Source organism: Mastomys coucha, unplaced genomic scaffold (genome assembly GCF_008632895.1).
Source record: "Mastomys coucha isolate ucsf_1 unplaced genomic scaffold, UCSF_Mcou_1 pScaffold16, whole genome shotgun sequence".
NCBI classification, from domain to species: domain Eukaryota; kingdom Metazoa; phylum Chordata; class Mammalia; order Rodentia; family Muridae; genus Mastomys; species Mastomys coucha.
This window is the reverse complement of record NW_022196898.1, coordinates 49,325,880-49,344,452: the sequence shown is the minus strand read 5'-3', so window position 1 is coordinate 49,344,452 and position 18,573 is coordinate 49,325,880. Positions and strand designations below refer to the sequence as shown.

The 18,573-nt window shown below is 47.3% G+C and overlaps 1 protein-coding gene across 3 annotated transcripts in view; it reads right to left on the bottom strand.

Annotated features, from left to right (window-relative positions):
- The window catches only part of Igsf3 (immunoglobulin superfamily member 3), a 92,990-nt gene that overhangs the window by 32,165 nt on the left and 42,252 nt on the right, over nucleotides 1-18,573 (bottom strand). For 2 of the 3 annotated variants that reach the window (XM_031374988.1, XM_031374989.1), the window contains exons 3-6: nucleotides 9,014-9,391; nucleotides 6,349-6,759; nucleotides 2,089-2,478; nucleotides 727-786 (exon numbers count right to left, since the gene is read on the bottom strand). In XM_031374988.1, the coding sequence (XP_031230848.1) occupies nucleotides 727-786; nucleotides 2,089-2,478; nucleotides 6,349-6,759; nucleotides 9,014-9,391 (1,239 nt within the window). The remainder of the gene's footprint in view (nucleotides 1-726; nucleotides 787-2,088; nucleotides 2,479-6,348; nucleotides 6,760-9,013; nucleotides 9,392-18,573) is intronic. The other variant, XM_031374990.1, reaches the window with a different exon arrangement.

Here is an 18,573-nt window from a genome sequence, read left to right as displayed (position 1 = left end):
TGCCGCTGAGCCTACCCTGTGCTCGCCATCAGACTCAATACTCTTCCTCACTGTTTCACCTCCAGGTCAGAGACGCCGAAGGCAACTTCAGCATCAAGGAAGAAAACCTTGCTGCCTGTCTTATACAGAAGAGTGGCCTGTAGGACATCAGTCACGTGCCCTCCTGTCACACCAGCAGACTCTTACGGACATTCTAGGCGGCTATTTGGAGAAAGCCTGCAAAACCTAGGTAGAAGAGAAGCCCTCTGGCAGCCAATGCACGGACAAACACAGATCTGGTGCTGTGTAGCCCACTGTTAACTATTTATACAGGTTCCCAGGCTTGAATAAAGGTAGCCTACATGGTAATCTCCTCCAGATGGAAGGAAGTCTAGGACAAAACTAACGAAAATCTGAATGTGTGTTCACAAATGAAATTTCCAAGGAGGCTGCCGGCGGGGCACAGGCTAAGCACAGAGCAGCGGGTTCAGAGTTAGAGCGAATGTTCCTAGTGCAAACTGCAAGCTCAACCGCAAACTGAGAAACCGGATCAGACAGTGTTCCTTGCGTGTGCTCTGACGTCTCCATTCGTAAGACGGATGTAACACTGGCTTGGACAGGATTGCAGGATTGGGAGCAGAGAGATCATATATGCAGAAGCACTTTTGGATCTTAGGAGGAAAGGTGCCATTAAAATCCAGGGCGTTATCACCATTACCATTGATTGTTGTTCTTCAGTAGACTTACCCAAGTGGCCTTGGGGCAGGATCTGGTGCTGCTGGGGGACTTTAACTACCCAGTTATCTGCTGGAAAAGCAATATAGCAGGCCACAGATCATCAAACAAGTTCTCGGAAGGACTGGGGGAAATCTTTTAGTTCAAAAGATACAGGAAGCAAACAGTGTGGCTGCCCCTCATGCTGTCCTTACGAAACAACGAGGAATTAGTTTCAAGGCACAGAGTCTGTGATTACGGCAGGCACAGGAAAATAGTATAAAGAGGGTGGGCATTCAATCCGATAGAGTTTTAACTATACAGATATTTAGCAAGCACCTACTCTATGCAAAGCACCATGCACTGCGAGGAAAGCACAAGAAAGAGTTCAAGGTTACGTGTGTGTGTATGTGTGTGTGTGTGTGTGTGTTCGTTCAAAATATAACAAGCATGACAGAGAATAAGCCTCTTCTAGTTTAGACTTCACACAACAGAGAAACATTTCAAGTACATAAACGTGTAAATAAGAAATGTAAAGAAACCATTACAAGGCTAAGAGGAGGAACAGTCCTGGGAGCTAAGAAAAGGTTAAAGGTTAGTTCTTAAACTGGACCATTTTGTTTAAAATCAGAGCATTGTAAGTTTTGATTAACTTTCTACTAAAAACAGAACTGTGAGAGAAAGGAGATTAATAAGAGCATCTTGATACTATGGATATTTAAACACGGCATGCATACACACTGTTCATCTCTGGAGTCCCGGAAAAGGGTACCACCCATCCAGACACTGCAGTGCCCACGAGGCAGTGTCCCTGGAACAGCCTTGGGAGGTCCAAGCTCTCCAAGCACATCCCAGGAAGGCAGAGAGCACATCCACTGACTACTGTATGCGTGCATTAGGATGAACCCAACACTGTGTGCACCCACTGACTTTTAACAATGCAATTTCAGGACAGAAGAGACAATTAGGGAAATGGCTGCATTGATACCTGGAAGAACCCAGATGGCACAGCTTTCTTAATAATGCAGTTGATGGCGGCCAAATCCTCCCATAAGAGATGAGCTCTCCTTAAGTAAGATTTCAAGGCAGGCCTCTGCCCACTCCTGGGATTCAATTCCCCCAAAGGTGCAAATGACTTCCTGGTCTTACTCCTAACTGAGCTGGCAAGGTTGGTGTTTTACACCAGGCTTCTTGAGCTCAAGTGTGTGGTACCATCTCCAGCTCAAGACATGCCCCGGCTGCTCTGCAGAGCTGGGCATGGAGGTGGAGAGGCCCCCTCTCTGGTCAGCTTTACCCCAAATTCTGCCCCTTCTCTCTATACCTCTTCTCTCTCCCACTTCTCCATGACATCACTAGTTACCGCAAGAGAAACTAGTAAGTGGCGCTTCTACTTACTGAGGGGGAGCACGACAATGGGGATGTTCTTGGGCCGCTTGCTTTCCTTGTCGATGAACTCGCCAGTGACAGTCTTCTCTCGCTCAGTCACCCGGCAGTTGTATTTGCCACTGTCTTCCTGGCGGAGGTGGTATATCTTCAGCACAAAGACACCATCACTCTCTTTGGCCACCTTAAGCTGTCCCTTGGCTTCACGGTGGGCAAATTCGCTGTTGAGAACTGGCACAGCATTAGGCCCCATGGTGGCGATGAGTGAGCTGTTGAAGGCCCAGGAGACAGCAAAGTAGCGGTCGGGAATGTTCTGAGCTTCTAGGATACATCTGAACTCCACCGGCTCACCCACCGTGTGCAGCCTCTTATCTGTTTCCAGACGTACGGTGAACTCTTTGTCTGGGAACACAAACAAACTGGATGCATTCTGGGCAAATAATTGCTGCAGCCTGCCAAACTGCTTCAGGAAATTCTATTCCCCTGACCTTCATGACACTAACTACAGTGAAGACTCCATATTCATCTTGAGAGAAAATCCAACTCTAGCCAAGGATATCTGAGGCCAAGCAAACCCATTAAATACCAGAATACCAGCCAAATCCAGGCAGTCTATTCTTGCTTAGCCTTCATACTTAGACCAACAGGGATGTCAGGAGGCACTCATGGTAGAAGTGAGGGACAGGAAGAGGAACTGAGACTGGGAAGAAGTGGCCTCATCTCTCCTTACTGTGGGAGGCTCCAGCTCCTAATTCCTTCCAGTTCTAGCTATGTTCCTTGCAGAAAACATAGAGAGGAAAATCACATCACAGTGATGTGTGAACTTTCTAGAGCTTCACCAACCTCAACAGCAACAGCCCTCCCTCTGTGGCATTTCCAGAGGGAGGATCCATGCCTCTGCCATCCCTAACCCATCCCTCACACACTTCAAGCATGTGAGAGTACTCTTTTCCTGTGGAAATGGATCATGTGAGCCAATCCACTCCAATCCTGCTCAGCTTCTGCGTGTCATTTTTTTTTCCCCATGGTTTTAGGGCTTTATTGTAGAAATGGGGGAAGAGAGAAGAGAAGAAGAAGGAGGAAGAGGAGGAGGAAGAGGAGGAGGAAGAGGAAGAGGAGGAGGAGGAGAAGGAGGAGGAGGAGGAGAAAGAGGAGGAGGAGAAAGAGGAGGAGGAGGAGGAGGAGGAGGAGGAGGAGGAGGAGGAGGAGGAGGAGGAGGAGAAAAGAAGAAAAGTAGAGACCAGTCATGGCCACATGGAGAGAGGGGAAAGTGGGGAGGAAAGAGGAAGCAAGAGGTGAGAATCCTGCGAGTCTTTTCTTGATCTCCTCTATCCCATACAGGCCAACTCTTGAGCCAGACATCTTTCCTTGCCAGTGACTAGCTCCTCCCTGTATTATCCAAACTTCCTGGCAGATCAAAGCCCTCTCAGCCAGCAGTCAGGGAACCACAGGTGACTTCCAAACAGCTGGCTTCCCTCCTCACTTCTCTCTCCTCCTGCCTCTGCCACTAGTCTTACCTCCCAGGCCACCACCACAGCCTGGCCAAATGAGTTCTTTACAACCCTGTCTCTTGACTTCACGCCCAACCTGTCTTACCAACTTCCACATGTCCCCTTCCTCCAGATCTCTGAGCTCTTCCTCCTAAATTACCCAACCGGGTGGTTAATCCCTGACTCAAAATTGCTACTCCTTACAGTGTGCGTATTGAAAGTTCATCAGGAGGTGTGAGGAGAGGGGGCCTCCTTTGATTCATGTAAAACTTTCACTGCTCAGTAGGGCAACTATCTGGCTGAAGCAAGAGAGGAGAGCACAGGCTCTTGCCCTCTTCCCTACGGGTCCTCATACATGCATGTGAGCAAGTGCCCTCACCCACGTGTAGCTCTTAGGCACAACCCTATGGACCTCCTAAAGCTCTAAGAAGAAGGGCGTGAAGACTCTGTGGTCCACAAAGCCCAGCCCATGCTCTACCCGACAGCTCACAGCTGCAAGTGCCCTTCTTTCTCTACGGCTCAACCTAGAACGCACCATCCAGTCACATGACTTTCTTCTGCCTGCCAGCTGCCGAATGTCGGAGGCTCTCCCCTACTTCCTTCGCCTGTCTGCTCAACCTTGACACAGCTCAAGTCGTCTGAGGAACCAGAATTCCTAGATCTTCTGTAATCTTATCCAGAGAAAACATAGAGCAAAACAGCCTTCAGTATTCACACAGCACTTAGCACCTTAAGTGCACAGGGCGATGTCATGCATCTTGGCATCCCCAAATGCCTCGCACAACACCTTCAGTGCTGTAAAGACTAATGTCTGTTAAAATAAACATGAAGGGACAGACTCGAAGGTGGAGTTGCAACTTCTCAGTCTGAACTGAAACACACAAGGAAGTTATCGACTTTTTTTTATTTCCATTAAAGTTTTCCTTTCCTAGCACAGTCTGGATACACATTTACAGGGCAAATTCAAATGTCCTAATTCCAAATTGGTAAGATTAAAATAAAGAAGATTAGCTGATGCAACCTAATTTAAAAGCCTTAAAACTGGAAATTAGGCCCAGACTTTTTTGACACTGATCTTAAAACCAATCAGTAAGGAAAACGATAAAACAGGAACTACAGCCTCTTGGGTAAATTTCTTAATAACAGACGATTCAGAAGCCAGTAAGAGCTCTGAGTCCTAAGTGTGGATCAAGTGTGCCCTCTCACCATGATCCAACTTCCTGTTGCTCTCACATCCATTAGGTGTCCAGAGGATCCTTTAAGCCCTGCCCCTTCCAGAGCTGGGCTAGACTAAATGTAGACAGGTGAAGAAAGACCTGGGAATACTTCAGACACAGCTTGCCAGCCCTGCCCCAGGAGTCTCTGAACAGGGACTTCAGGGGTGTGTCCGAAAGTTTACTATTTGGTGAACCCGAAGCACTGTCTCAAATGCCAGAGTACCATGCATAGACCAAGGCAACTGCTCACCAGCACAAGGAGGACAAGAGACAGGTAGGTTCTGACAGGAGTACCACCACCGGTAACGTAGAAGCTTCATTCTCCTCATCAGAGAGAAGACAAAAGGCCCTCCAGCAGCCAGCTCAGTAACTGTATTATGACTACCCTCCAACTGATGTCAGACCCATGGCTTAGCCTGAGAAGGTGGCCCAGCTCAGCCAACGTAATCAACAACTGCTGTCAGTTCAAAACTGGAGCCCTATAGGCACAAGAACTAAGGAAGAACACAGAGTCGCAGGAGACAGCAAAGGAAGCTGTGGGGACTGGCAGTGTGCCAGGCCACCAAACTAAATAATCCAGGCAAGGTAGAGACCCCAGATTGGGATTAAAAATTTCTACAACAAGCACCATTACCTCAGTTCTAAACATACTGTTCTTCTCCTCTCAGGAAACCTCCCCAGGTCTTCCCTTGACAAAGTGTCCACAGCAGGACCTAGTACTCCACTCCGGCCTCATGGCACACTCTCTGAGGTCACACCACAGGGTACTCTGCATTTGGCATGCTCACCCACAATGTGAGGATGCCGTCGTGACTTGCCTCACAAACATGACAATAAGCGTTTTAGAAGACTTGCTTAAAATGGCAGAAATATTAATATAAAAATAATGGTACTCTAACATCTCCCTAGCTCACAGCTTTATGCCTCTAACAGAAAAGGCTCATCGCCTCAAATGTCCTATGTAATTGAAACATCACCAAACTGGGTGGCATCCGTGGCTAACAGGAATAAGAAGCCAGAGTCATAAGACAAAGATTTTCTGTAAAATCACTCACTTTTAAATTAAAAAAAAAAAGTTGTACTCATTTTATTTTATGTGTCTTTTGCCTGCATGTGTGTATCACATGTGTGCTCAGAGATCAAAAGAGGGCAAAGGAGAACCTGGTACTGAAATTAGGAATAGTTGTGAAGCACCATGTGGGAGCGAGGACTTTAACCTGGGTCCTCTGCCAAAGCAACAAATGCTCTTGACCACTAAGCTACCTCTGCAGCCCCATTTTTTTGCAAAATCTCTCATTAAAATAAAAAAGTCTTATTCAAAATAAAATATAACACACCATCTACTAAAGCAAACATGACAATGAGCAGAGGCCAGCATGGGCAGCTGTCTGCAGCTCGCTGGAAGCTGGATCTACATACCTGTTTTCTTCAGTCTAGGATACAACTACCTCTGACCTCACTCAATACCCAACCATATTGCCATGGTCATCAAACAAGGTGTCCCCACGACCTCCTAGCATCTGACTCCCCACCAGATAAAGGACAAGAAGCTGAGAGAGACTGACCCGTGGGCTGGACGTTGACCACGGCACCCTCAGAGCGTTTCCTGGTCATGGCGTACCAAGAGCCATCAGGATCCTGGATCCACTCCGCGGCCTCGCAGTAGAACTCGCCCTGGTCAGAAGGCTGCAGGTGGAAGATGGTGAGGCGGAAAGTGCTTCTCCCCAGCTTGTCCAGCCGCACCTCGCCCAGGCTCTGCCTCTGGGCATATTCACTGCTAGAGTGCAGGATGAAGTCTCGGCTCAGGGAAATGACCTCCACTGGGTTCTCGCCGCCCTTCTGCCGCAGCCAGGATACCGAGAGGTGGGTGTGCTGGTCGGTCTCAGTGGCCACTTCACAGCTGAGCTCCAGTGGGTCCTGTTCCACTTTGTGCAGAGTCTGGGGGACGGCCGTGGTCTGCAGAGAATCTGGGATCACTGTAACACAGAACGTTCCCATGGAGGAAGGTTACAGTGCTATACAGAATCTGAGACTCACTCCACACAGGAAACCACTGTTAATGCCACAACAGGGGCAGCCTCTGACAACTGAGCCAGGGCCACACACAACCCCAAAAGGCATATAAACCTAAATACATTCTTCTGTTGTGGTAGCTAAGATAATATTTTTTTTGGCACTGATACCTGCTTGGTATTTTAGTGACACTCAGAGCAAAGGTGGATTTTATTTTGAAACTGTATGAGAAGAACTTCCTGAGAATACTGTGTAAGTGTAACTGTTGACATCTAATAAGATTCCTTGTTGGGAATGGCTCCTGGGCCTTCTGGTTTGATATTCCTATACAGCCCTTCCCTTTTCCCTCCCCCTTGACTGACTCTCCATCCCACCTCCCAGTCTTCCTCCTCAATGCACTGTCCTTAGAAGGCTATTTAAAAGAATATTGGGGAGCAGAAATCGAGAATACCATTATCATTCCTTATAGTCTCCTTGCACTGGGGCTAGAACCGAGGACTTTATGCCTAGCAGGCAATACTCTACCCACTGAGCTATAATCCCAAGCCCTGCCTCTTTAATTCGGAGACAGATCTCACTATCATGTCCAAGAAGGCCTTGATCTTGTGATCTTCCAGCCTTGGCCTTCCAAGTGGCTGGATTACCGATGGACACCCCTAGACCTGCCCTGGCCCCTGCACCTTTCACATACTCCATCAAAGTGGCCCACAGCAGAAGGAAGCCACAGAGTAGAGAAGACTCAGGCAAATGAAGGCACTGCTCTGTATCCTACCTTGGGAGCTTTATTCTGACCTTTCACCTTCTGAAGACTAAATGCTGTCCCTGCTCTGCTGTCTGAGAAGGGTACTCACTACAAGGGCTTGCTTTTCTGCCGGACTCACCCTGGGATTGAGGCCTGAAGTCCTCTTACCAGGATACAGGCTCATTCCAAAAGCAAGAAATAAACAAAGGAACAAAGGCAGTGTCCTTATTGACAAAAGACTCACCAACATGCCCTGCTTAACTATAAAAATAAAAAGGAGAGATCCAGACTTTGGTTTAAACCAGAAGAGCCTGGCTGTTGTCTGTCCTTCCCCCCCAGCAGTGGGTGGCCAGGGATGTCCGCACTAAATGCTCCCCACTCTTCGAGCTTCATCTTCTCCATCATATGGAGAGCACTGTGGAAGACAGGCAGTTCACAGCTTCTTAGCATGCAGCCAGGGAAGTCTGGGTACCTGGAGCCCTACTCTTGCCCTGCACCTCAAAACCTATATTCTTTGCTTTTTATTTCTGAGGGGAGGAGTCCCGGGAATTTCACCCCAAAATAGGGACTCTTGTTTGCTGATTATGTCACATTAAAGAAAGACTTTGCAGAGTGGTGGATGCTTCAAGCAGAAATAAATATTCTAGTGCCTGTCTACCCAAAGAACAGAACAGGCCTGCTGAAAAAGTCTTCATTTATTAAACGCCTATCTACTGGCAAGAAAATTAAAGAACACAACTGTACATGGGCAGCTTCAGTTACAAGCTACTGTCTATCTCTGAGATCCATTCAGTTCCCAAAAGAATTGTTACCACTGTCTGACACACCGCCCCGGCGGTTCACTAAAATCATCTGTGACGCCTCAAAATGGTCCCATCCCCTGCTCAATCGCTCTCCCCTCTGAGCATCTGGAACTCACTGGGTTATCTGAGCAGAAACTCCTGAGATTCCCCTCACACACATTCCTACACTCCTGTAATGATCCTCCTGTCCCTGTGTGTCTACTGTCGCCTCATGCTGGCCTCTGGAGGAGTAGGAGTTTTGCCCTTGCTTGTATTTGGGGCGTTGCCTCTCTTCCTGCCGCTCTCACCCACTTTACCTTCCAAGTCACATCTCCAAATTATCAACCACAAATGTCCTTGTCACAGGGCAGTTCCCTGTCTCAGCCTTCTGGATGCTGGGATTACAGGCATGAAGCTACCATACCTGGATCTCGCCTTTATAAACTCATTTTTGCCTCTCACCAGCAAAGGTCTGCTTAGCTGCTGATGTTCTTAATGTTTGCACAGGAACTTTCCAAGTGTCAGCCTTAACCGTCCTAGTGTTCACAAATGTACATAGGATTCGTGGTCGCTCATGCTTCTGCATGCAATTTTCTAAGATATCTGGGGAATCATATTGGTATGCAACAAAAGCACATGGCAACAGAAGGGAGTCGGCCTGACACTGGCCGTGTGGAAACAGCATCTCCTTACCCACGAGGTTCATCTTGGCACTGTAACTCCCAAAGTAGCGCTCATCGGTGTTGGGGGTGTGACATTCATACTCCCCGGCATCCCGGGCTTGCAGGTCTGTGATGTGAAGTAAGGCTGAGTTCCCCTGGACCCTCTCCACGAAGATCTTCCCACCACGGACTCGTTGGGTGTAGATGGCGTAGGGGAAGGAAGAGTCCACCGTGCTAACAATCTGTACTTCCCGCTCGGGAGCAGAGGGCAGGTAAATGGACCACTGGAAGTTCTGCTCAGAGGGACCCTGGTAGCCACTCACGTTGCACCAGATGGTGATGTGGGAGCCCTCGGTGCGGTACAAGGGTCCTTCCTGGACAGTGACCTGTCGCTGCGCTGACACCACACCTAAGGGGAGACAGACACAACAATGTGCTTACCTTTCTGACTGAATGCAAAAGAGACAGCAGTCCCCAGAGGGTTTGTTATTTGTGTGACATGATGGCAGTATAAATAGGTTTCTGGCCCTTTCCAAGGCACTCTGTGATTTATAAATATTAATTAAAACAGTGTGGTAAAGCTCTGTGTCTAATTTGCATATATGGGAATTTGATCGCGCAAGGACGTGGCTGTTACTTATTCAACACTGACCCTTGTGAATTTCATTTGGTTGCTCTGTCATTTATACAGCAGCTTTATGTCTATTTATTAATGCTGTTTATAAACTTTTTAATAAAATGAACAGGAAAAGTTGAGTCCTTGGCACAAATCCAGGCGAAAACAAATAAAAGCAGCCGCCTTGTAATCTGGCTGAAATTAAATGTTTCTCCCATGATTAGCAGGGCTGGCCCAAGAAAGCCATTTGAGTTTTTTTATTGGGGTGGGGGTTGGGAGGGGTGCTGCATTTTATTTCCATCTCATCCCAAGGAGCACCTCCTTTTTCCCTGTAGAAAGAGAAGCAAGCAGAATCCTGCAACAGCTGCCAGTTTATAAGGAGCGAACAGGAGTGTGAAGGCACGCAGATTCCCACCAGCTGACACAGCAGAGAGGGACAGTACACTGGAAGATCTGAAACAAGGTCGTGCCTCTGGGCTCTTGGCTCTGACTGGCCCACCCGAGCCCCTGCCTTCTGGTATGACTGACACAGCTTTCCAAGGTCACTTCTCCCTCTGCTTACCTCCCCACGGCCCTCACACTGCATCCTCTTACAAGGTCAAAAATTAAATATGGAGATTCATGTTTCTCGTCCCATGCCATCTGCAATGCTTCTTTGAGCAAGGTCTAAGTATGTCTCACAAGGGTTCACACACTGGAAGCTGAGGTCTTGGGGAGGTGAGGTGAGGTGGAGCCTAGGGCAAGGTCAAGAGGTCACTGTGAACACTGGAAGGGATCTATGCTAGTAGCTGGGATGAGTTAGCTTCTACCAGGTGTATGTGTGTGTGTGTGTTTGTGTATGTGTGTGTGTACACACACACACACACACATATCCAAATCCTCCATCCTTGGCTTCCTACCTCACCATAAGGTGGCACCTTCTCCTGCCAGGATACCATCTCCCTTATTGTGGCACAGTCAAGGGGGCCCTCACCAGAAGCAGAACCCAAGGGCCAAGCAACAGTCTTTGGCCTTTGCCGGTGGGCTTTTTAAAATAAAACACTCCTCTTTAGGTACTTCGTTACAGCAATAGAAAACAGATTTGGTAATCCACAGAGCACTGACTACCCCTAAGATGCTCAAACACGGGAGAGACATCTCTCTGCGCCCTGGGCAGCCGCTGGGTGTGGCAGACACCAGGGACAGTCATTCGTAGCAAAAAGAGCATCTGAGGCTTGTCTTCTTCATACAGTTCTGTCTCCAGACCTTGGCCTCATCTTACAGAAAGGACTTCAGAGAGGACAACTTGGTAATGCTGGCTTTGTCATTTACCAACTGAAACCTTGGGTAAGTGACAGGGACTATGAGCCTCAGTTTTCCCATGTGCAAGAGGGAAAAGATTGAATAAGATGTCTATAAAGGCTCTGACTGGGGGACTAAGACACAGTACACAATAAAAAGATGCCAAGTCTCAAACTGGCTAAGGCAGCCGTAGATCTGGATCTGGAGACAGGTCCTGTCAGTAACTGCTCAGGGGCATTGCCGCAGCCTCCTGGGAGGGCCACATCTTGGCTGCTCACATCCATCTGAGCTGCAGCTCACTCCTGCGAAGCCTTTCCTTTTACCAAGTAGAAACTTATCTCCGGCAGACGCAGTAGCTAAGGAACGAGACAACGCCAATCCTAGCAGGATGCAGCTCAGTCCAGCCCAGAGGGCCCTCCTCGGGCCTCAGAGCAAGCTGGCCTAATCTGCAGGCCCACAGACTTGCGACGGCCAGCTGTGCAGAGCGAGGGCCTGTGCACTTACACCTGTACAGAACTGTTTCAAAGTCTGACAGGGAACTCCATCCTGGGTTTGGCCGAAGCAGAAAAATTAGAACAGTAAAAATAAATTGTTTTTGTTTGCTTTACAAAAGGCAGAGAGGGGTTGAGGAGAAAGCTTAGTCAGTATTTACTCTCACCACATAAGAGTAAGCTCCCGGTACCCACTGGCTAGGCATGATGACTCACACCTGGAATCCCAGCACTAGAAGGTAGCCCTATGACCAGCCAACATCTGGGGAACGGGAAGAGCAAGGGGTATTCCAGGCTCAATGACAGACCTTGTCTCAAACAATAACGTAAAAAAGTGACTAAGGAAGATAGCCATCGTCAGCTCTTCTCCCCATACACATGCACTTGTACATCTATACGTGGACTCACCACTCCACAATCCCACCTACCCCTCCTACACACACAAATACATGGTCAGGACAAAGTGACATGTAAACCTGTTACATTCTGCTTAATGACAGCCATTACTATATTTAAAGCCTCAGAGAAGGTAACTATCAGTAATAGGTAATGTGTTAACACTGGGGCCTAACATGAATGTGGGGTACTTTTATGACAATTTAAATACACGGATTACATTGTGACTATTCAAACACATGTGTGCTCCTTGGAAAGCACAGGACTATGAAAGCAACTTAACTACAACCCTAACATTAGGCCTCCTTGACGTGTGGTCTGCTTTGTGCTCCAGTGAGCTGTCACTGAACAACCACAGGCCTGCCACGCCCATTGCAAAGAAGGCCTGGGCTGCTCAGAAAAGAACTCCAGCACCTTCCTTGATGAACTGCTTTCCATCTTTGGACCCATAATGGAATCACAGAGGCACTGAAGTAGGGGAAGCCTCAGAAAACAATAGTGCCTCCTATGATGTCATCCACCTGGGGTGATGTCATCCACCTGGGTGATGTCATCCATCTGAGGTGATGTCATCCATCTGGGATGACATCATCCATCTGGGCTGCAGCCTTGTTGGGGGGGGTGGGGGAAGAGGGGTAAGAAGTATTGGTTCTCTCTTGCCATGTGGTTTCCAAGGCTTGATGGCAAGTGTCCTAACAATCTCACCAGCACCGTGGAGTACAGTATAGGCATCAAAACTTTTAAACACTGGGCGGTGGTGGCGCACACCTTTAATCCCAGCACTTGGGAGGCAGAGGCTGGTGGATTTCTGAGTTCGAGGCCAGCCTGGTCTACAGAGTGAGTTCCAGGACAGCCAGGGCTATACAGACAAACCCTATCTCGAAAAAAACAAAACAAAACCAAAACCCTTCTAAATGCTCCCATGTAGTACTAAATGTGTGTATCAGACTGAAGACATATCTGAGTTGGGGTTAGGGGGATAGTTCATGTGTCCACAAGCATAAGGACCTGCGTTCAAATCATCATTACTATGCACAACGCTGACACAATGGTGCTGACCTTTGACCCCAATGCTGGAAAGGTACAGACAGGTGCAGCTGGTTTAGCAGGATGGGTGTGCTCCAGGCTCAGTAAGAGACTCTGTCTCAAAGGCATTAAGGCTGAAAGCAATCAAGGAAGACATCCAATGTAGAATGCTGGCCTCAAGTGCATATACACATGTCCACACTTGCATCTCTCTGTGTGTATACACACACACACACACACACACACACACACACACACACACGAAGGGAAAACAGTGTTAAGTGGCCTGAATGAGCCAGGGCAGATGGGTCAAAGCAACTCATCCAGACCAGAAGCAGATTACAACCAGTCCTGACAAATAAACAAACTGTCCATTCTTAGCCACAGCCAGCCATACCTGTTGGTTAACTATCTCTGTCATTTCCCTCCCACCCTACAAACAGCTCTGCATCCCTGGAAACAGGGCTGTTCTTAGAAAGTGGGGTCTTTGTTTTGTTTTCCAGACAGGGTCTTGTTATATACAAGTGTTGGTTTTGAACTTTTGACAATTCTCCTGGCTCAGACTCTCAAATGCTGGGACTCCAGGCATGCCCCACCATACACCACAGGGAGTGCAGCATAACACAGAAATAAAGTGAATTTTCTTCTCAACAGACCAAGTCCCCTTCCACATCAAACTCCACAGTGTACTGAGACGTCCCTGCAATGCTAATCTCTGCTGCCTTCAAACAGACCAGGTCCCTTTGTCCAAGGTGTCCGTCCGACCACCCTCCTTAGTCTACAACAGTAGGCTCCTCCCCATGAGGACTGTTTCTTTAAAAAAAAAATGATAACTTCAGACATTCTGTACCCTTCAGGTTGCTCTGTAATAGGCGAATGCCACTTCTGCCGTGAGAGAAGGCCCAGTCTCATCTGTAGAAAGGACTAGAAAGTGAACGCTGGGCCACAGGACAAGTACTTTCATCTCCCTTCTTATACTGTACTCTTCTGCAAGGCATGTGAACCAGCACTTTACTCCAAAATACAAATGGTGCCTCACTGCTGTATAAAACTTCTTCCATAGCTACTAGTATAGTATAAAAAGCATTTGCATGTAATAAACACACACACACACACACACACACACACATATGCAATATACATATACATGTTTCACTTACATAGACTAGACACTTGGTCTAAGCCCTAAGCCCTGAGCTCCTAACTCCCTTGTAGTATTAATGACAAGATGCTTCTGCACCCCGTGAACCTCTTCCAACCACATCAGAATTTGTGCTAATGAGATGACTCAAGGTAGCTCTTTTGAGTTTCCAAAGTTGACCATGAATTGCAGGTTGGGAATTTCAGCTCCAACTTAGACCTACAGGAAAAGGAAAAGGGGCTGGAGACTGAGTCTAATCACCAACAGCCATGGATTCAATGAGGCATGCCCATGTAACAGAACCCTACACAGAGCCTTCAGTGATGGCCAAGCATAGTGATACATACACACCTTTAATCCCAACACTGTCAGGAGGCAAAGGCAGAAACAGGAGAAACTTCATGAGTTTGAGGCCAGAGTGGTCTACACAGCTAGTTCCAGGCTAGTCTGGGCTATACAGTGAGACCACCTTAAAAAAAAATTAAGAAGAGGAAGAGGCAAAGAATGCCTCAGTGGTGGGTTAGGATGCCTTCCAGGTTCGTGAACACACTGCACCAGGAGGGTGGTGCCCAAGGCAGGCACAAAGGTCCTGCACTAGGGGCTCCGTACTTTGCCTAACATGCTGACTTCGGCTGACCTGTGGAGACATACGAAATGCAGAAACCATGCACTTGGCTTCCGAGGGTGAATCTAGCTGCTTTCCCAGACCACATAGTCTGTGTGAGGACATCAAAGCAGCCAGATGGGGGCCACCTGAGGCTTGGCATCACCAGCCAACACTAGCCTGTTAGCAGCAGGCAGAGCCACCAAGAGTGGATCTTCCAACCCTAATCAAATCTTTCCCATGCCAGCTGGCCTTGAGAAGATCTGGACTGTTGCTTCCTGGGAGCCTCCAAGCCTGAAATACTACTGAATTCCTGAGTCACAGTGACACTCTGCCCCTACCTCTACTCCAAAATGTCACAGTTTGTTGTTGTTATTAGTTAGAGCTAAATTCATCCTGGGCCCATATATGTAGATAGATAGATAGATAGATAGATAGATAGATAGATACATAGATAGATACATAGATAGATCGATAGATCGATATAGATATATACACATACACATACATATGTGTGTGTATGTATATGTATTTATATATGTGTGTGTGTGTGTGTGTGTGTGTGTGTGTGTGTGCGCCTCCTTCTAAGCCTAAGAGTAAATGTATAACTGTATCATATGCATACTTATATATTCTAGGGGGAAAGCTCATGTATTTCAAAAGACCCTCAAAAGAATTATCCAAGGGCCCAAAGAGCCATGGTCTGTGGGCAGGTGAAGCTGTCTGTCTCAGCTGTTATCAGTCGCCTAATTAGCTTCACTATGTTAAAGTGCTAGTGAGCCTGGCTCAGGGCGACGTGATTCAGCAGTTCACGACCAGGGAGCAGCCAACACAGCTCACACTCATTTCTTGAAACATGCCTTAGGATTCAGAGACATACGCCTCTTATTACAGAATCCAATTTTTATGTTCAAGATGTATGACTGAGCACGTATTCAAACACGTAGGCCATGGGAATAGGGTTCTCATGTGACAGCTGTATCAGGGAAATGCTTGCGGTTCGACTCGAGGACTTGAGCGCCAGCCCCACTCTTAAATGCTTTTCTACATGTGACTCAGGCACATAGGTTGACCAAAATACCTAGTAGGAATAGGGTTCAGGTAACGGCTCAGCTAGCAGAGTGCTTGCCACTAAGTGTGAGGACTCAATTTTGATCCTCAGAACACACATTTAAAAAAAAAAAATCTGAGTTCAAGGCCAGCCTGATCTACTGAGTAAATTCCAGGATAGCCAGGGCTACACAGAGAAACAGTACTGAAAAACAAAAACAACAAAAACAAAAGGCTGGGTGTGACAATGTCCTTTTTAAACCCAGCTCTGGGGATAGAGATGGGCAGATCCCTGGGCCTTGCTGGGCCTTGCTGGCCAGCCAGTCTAGCCTACTTGGTGAGCTATGAGCCAGTAAGGGACTCTTATCTCAAAAAGCCTCGGCTGCTGGGGTCAGAGAGCTAGCTCAGTGGTTAAGAGCACTAGCTGCTCTCTAGAGGATTTGGGTTCAAGTCCTAGCATCCACACGACGACTCACAACCATCTATTAATTCCAGTTCCAGGGAATCCAACAACCTCTTTCTTACATCCACAGACACCAGGCACACACATGGAGCACAGACACCCATACACAAAAAATAAAATTTAAAATAAAAAACAAAAAGGTTGGTGGTGCTTGTGGAACAACACCCGCAATTGACTTCTGACCTCCAGGTATGTGTGTATATGCACGTGCGCACATGCACGCACACACACACACACACACATGCACACGCGTGCGCACACATACAGAGACATAAACCTGCACAGCACAGCACATACATACATACACACACACAGACATGAACCTGCACAGCATATACATATATACATATACACACATATGTGTGCATGCATATATATACACATACATACACATATACATACATACACACATACTGCACAGCACATACATATATACATACACACACGTGCGTGCACATACATATATACATACATATACATATACATACATACACACACACTGCACAGCACATACATATATACATACACACACACAATGAACCTGCACAGCACATACATATATACATACACACACAGACATGAACCTGCACAGCACATACATATATACATATCCACACATGTGTGCGTGCATATATATACATACTTATACATACATACATACACACACTGCACATACATATATACATGCACACACACGTGCACACACATACATATATACATACATATACATACATACATACATACATACATACACACACACATTGCACAGCACATACATATATACATACACACACACAGACACACACACACATGTATAGAAACAGAATACGGGGATGATGTAATGCACCATGTACAAGTCTCCTGGGGAACTCTGGAGAGCAAATAATACTTGAAAACCAACAAATGAGTATTTTAAAATTTCATCTCCTACCAATATGAGATATTGATCTAAAAATGGGTCTCTTGAAAGCTCTAAGTATAGAAGTATTAAAAGGAACATCAACGTTTAACTCTGGGTTAAAGATGCAAAAGGTACACGGTGCATATGTACACAGTGAAAATGTGTTGGAACCCGGTCCCTGGAAAGTAACAGGGCACTCGCAATACTGTACTGAGCTGCTGAGTGGTGAGGGCGGGGTGCTTATCGCCTGTCACAAGAACAGTGATGTCGCCCGTTCTCCATCTTCTCATTTCCCCCAGTTTTTAAATTAGCAAGTATATGGCACTTGGAGATGAAGATGAATGGGGCTGGTGAAGGGCTCTGCCCTCACAGCTTTGCACACATCACCTTACCTGGATGGAATGAGGTCGATTTCATTACAGCCACACTTACCAGAGGAGGAAATGGTCTTCGAGGTTAAGTAACTTTCTCCATGACACCGAACATGACTAATGGCTTTCCCCGGCGCCGTGGCTTGGTGAATCTCCGAGATAAGTGATAAAATATCCATCTGCCCTGTTGCCTAGCTGGCCCTGAAGGAAATGGTGAGGCACTCAGAGAGCCACATGTGTCCAGGGGAACCTAAACCAGGCTAGCTTCAAGACACACAGTCTCTGGATAGGCACAAAGGGTGTTAACACCAACACATTGGCACTGCTTCTGGGGAGTCTCAAGTGTGAGCCTTAGCCAAGGGAGGTCCGGAAGTGCGTCAGACGCCTTCCAGGTCAGGGCACAGACAGACACATTCATGTCAGCTGGCTTCATTGAGCCCTGGACAGTATGTGACACTCTTCTACATATTCTGCACAGCTGACTTAGCCATCGCAGCAAATGATGAGTTACACAGGCTTGGTGATGGTACAGTGCAGAGGCAGAGCCTGAGGCAAGGACTGGTGGGTGAGCCAGGTGGGGCTAATGGCACCCGCACTAAATAAAGTACATTAAAAATGAGGGTCATGGCTGGGTCAGTGCTGTGTCAGGCTAACTAGGCTCTAGATATGTAGCGTTACGTAGTGATCCTCAGCTATCTCTGTATATGTGGGGTACATGTGGGGTACAGAGATAGCTGAGGATCACTACGTAACACTACAAAATAGGGTACTGGGATTAGAGGTGACAAGTATGATCCAAGTATGAAATGTTTCTCCCAGTCTAGACTTCTCCCCAGCTAGGGCCTCAGCCACACCCTACTGTGCTCAACCCAAACTTTCCAATCCACAAACTCTGTAAACATAGGCTGCTCTAAGCCGCTGAGTCTCAGAGCACTTTGTTACGCAGCAAAGCTAACTAGTGCATCAGCTCCTCTCTCTCCCCCCTCACTACAGTTTCGCAGCCTATCATGTGATAGGCTGCGAACCAAGGCACAAACGTGAGGGAAGGATAAATAAGATGGTTTCAGCTAATCTGGTATTCCCAATAGAAATGACAGCGACTATGATACTTCAACAGGATATGATTGGCAGTGAGGTGCCATGTGAAACCCCCTCAGCCTGGTCCAAAAAGCTTCACAGAAGCCAGGGTGTGAGGGTGCATCTGAACTATGTCTCAAAGGATGTGGGGCAGAACTTGACACACCACAGCAT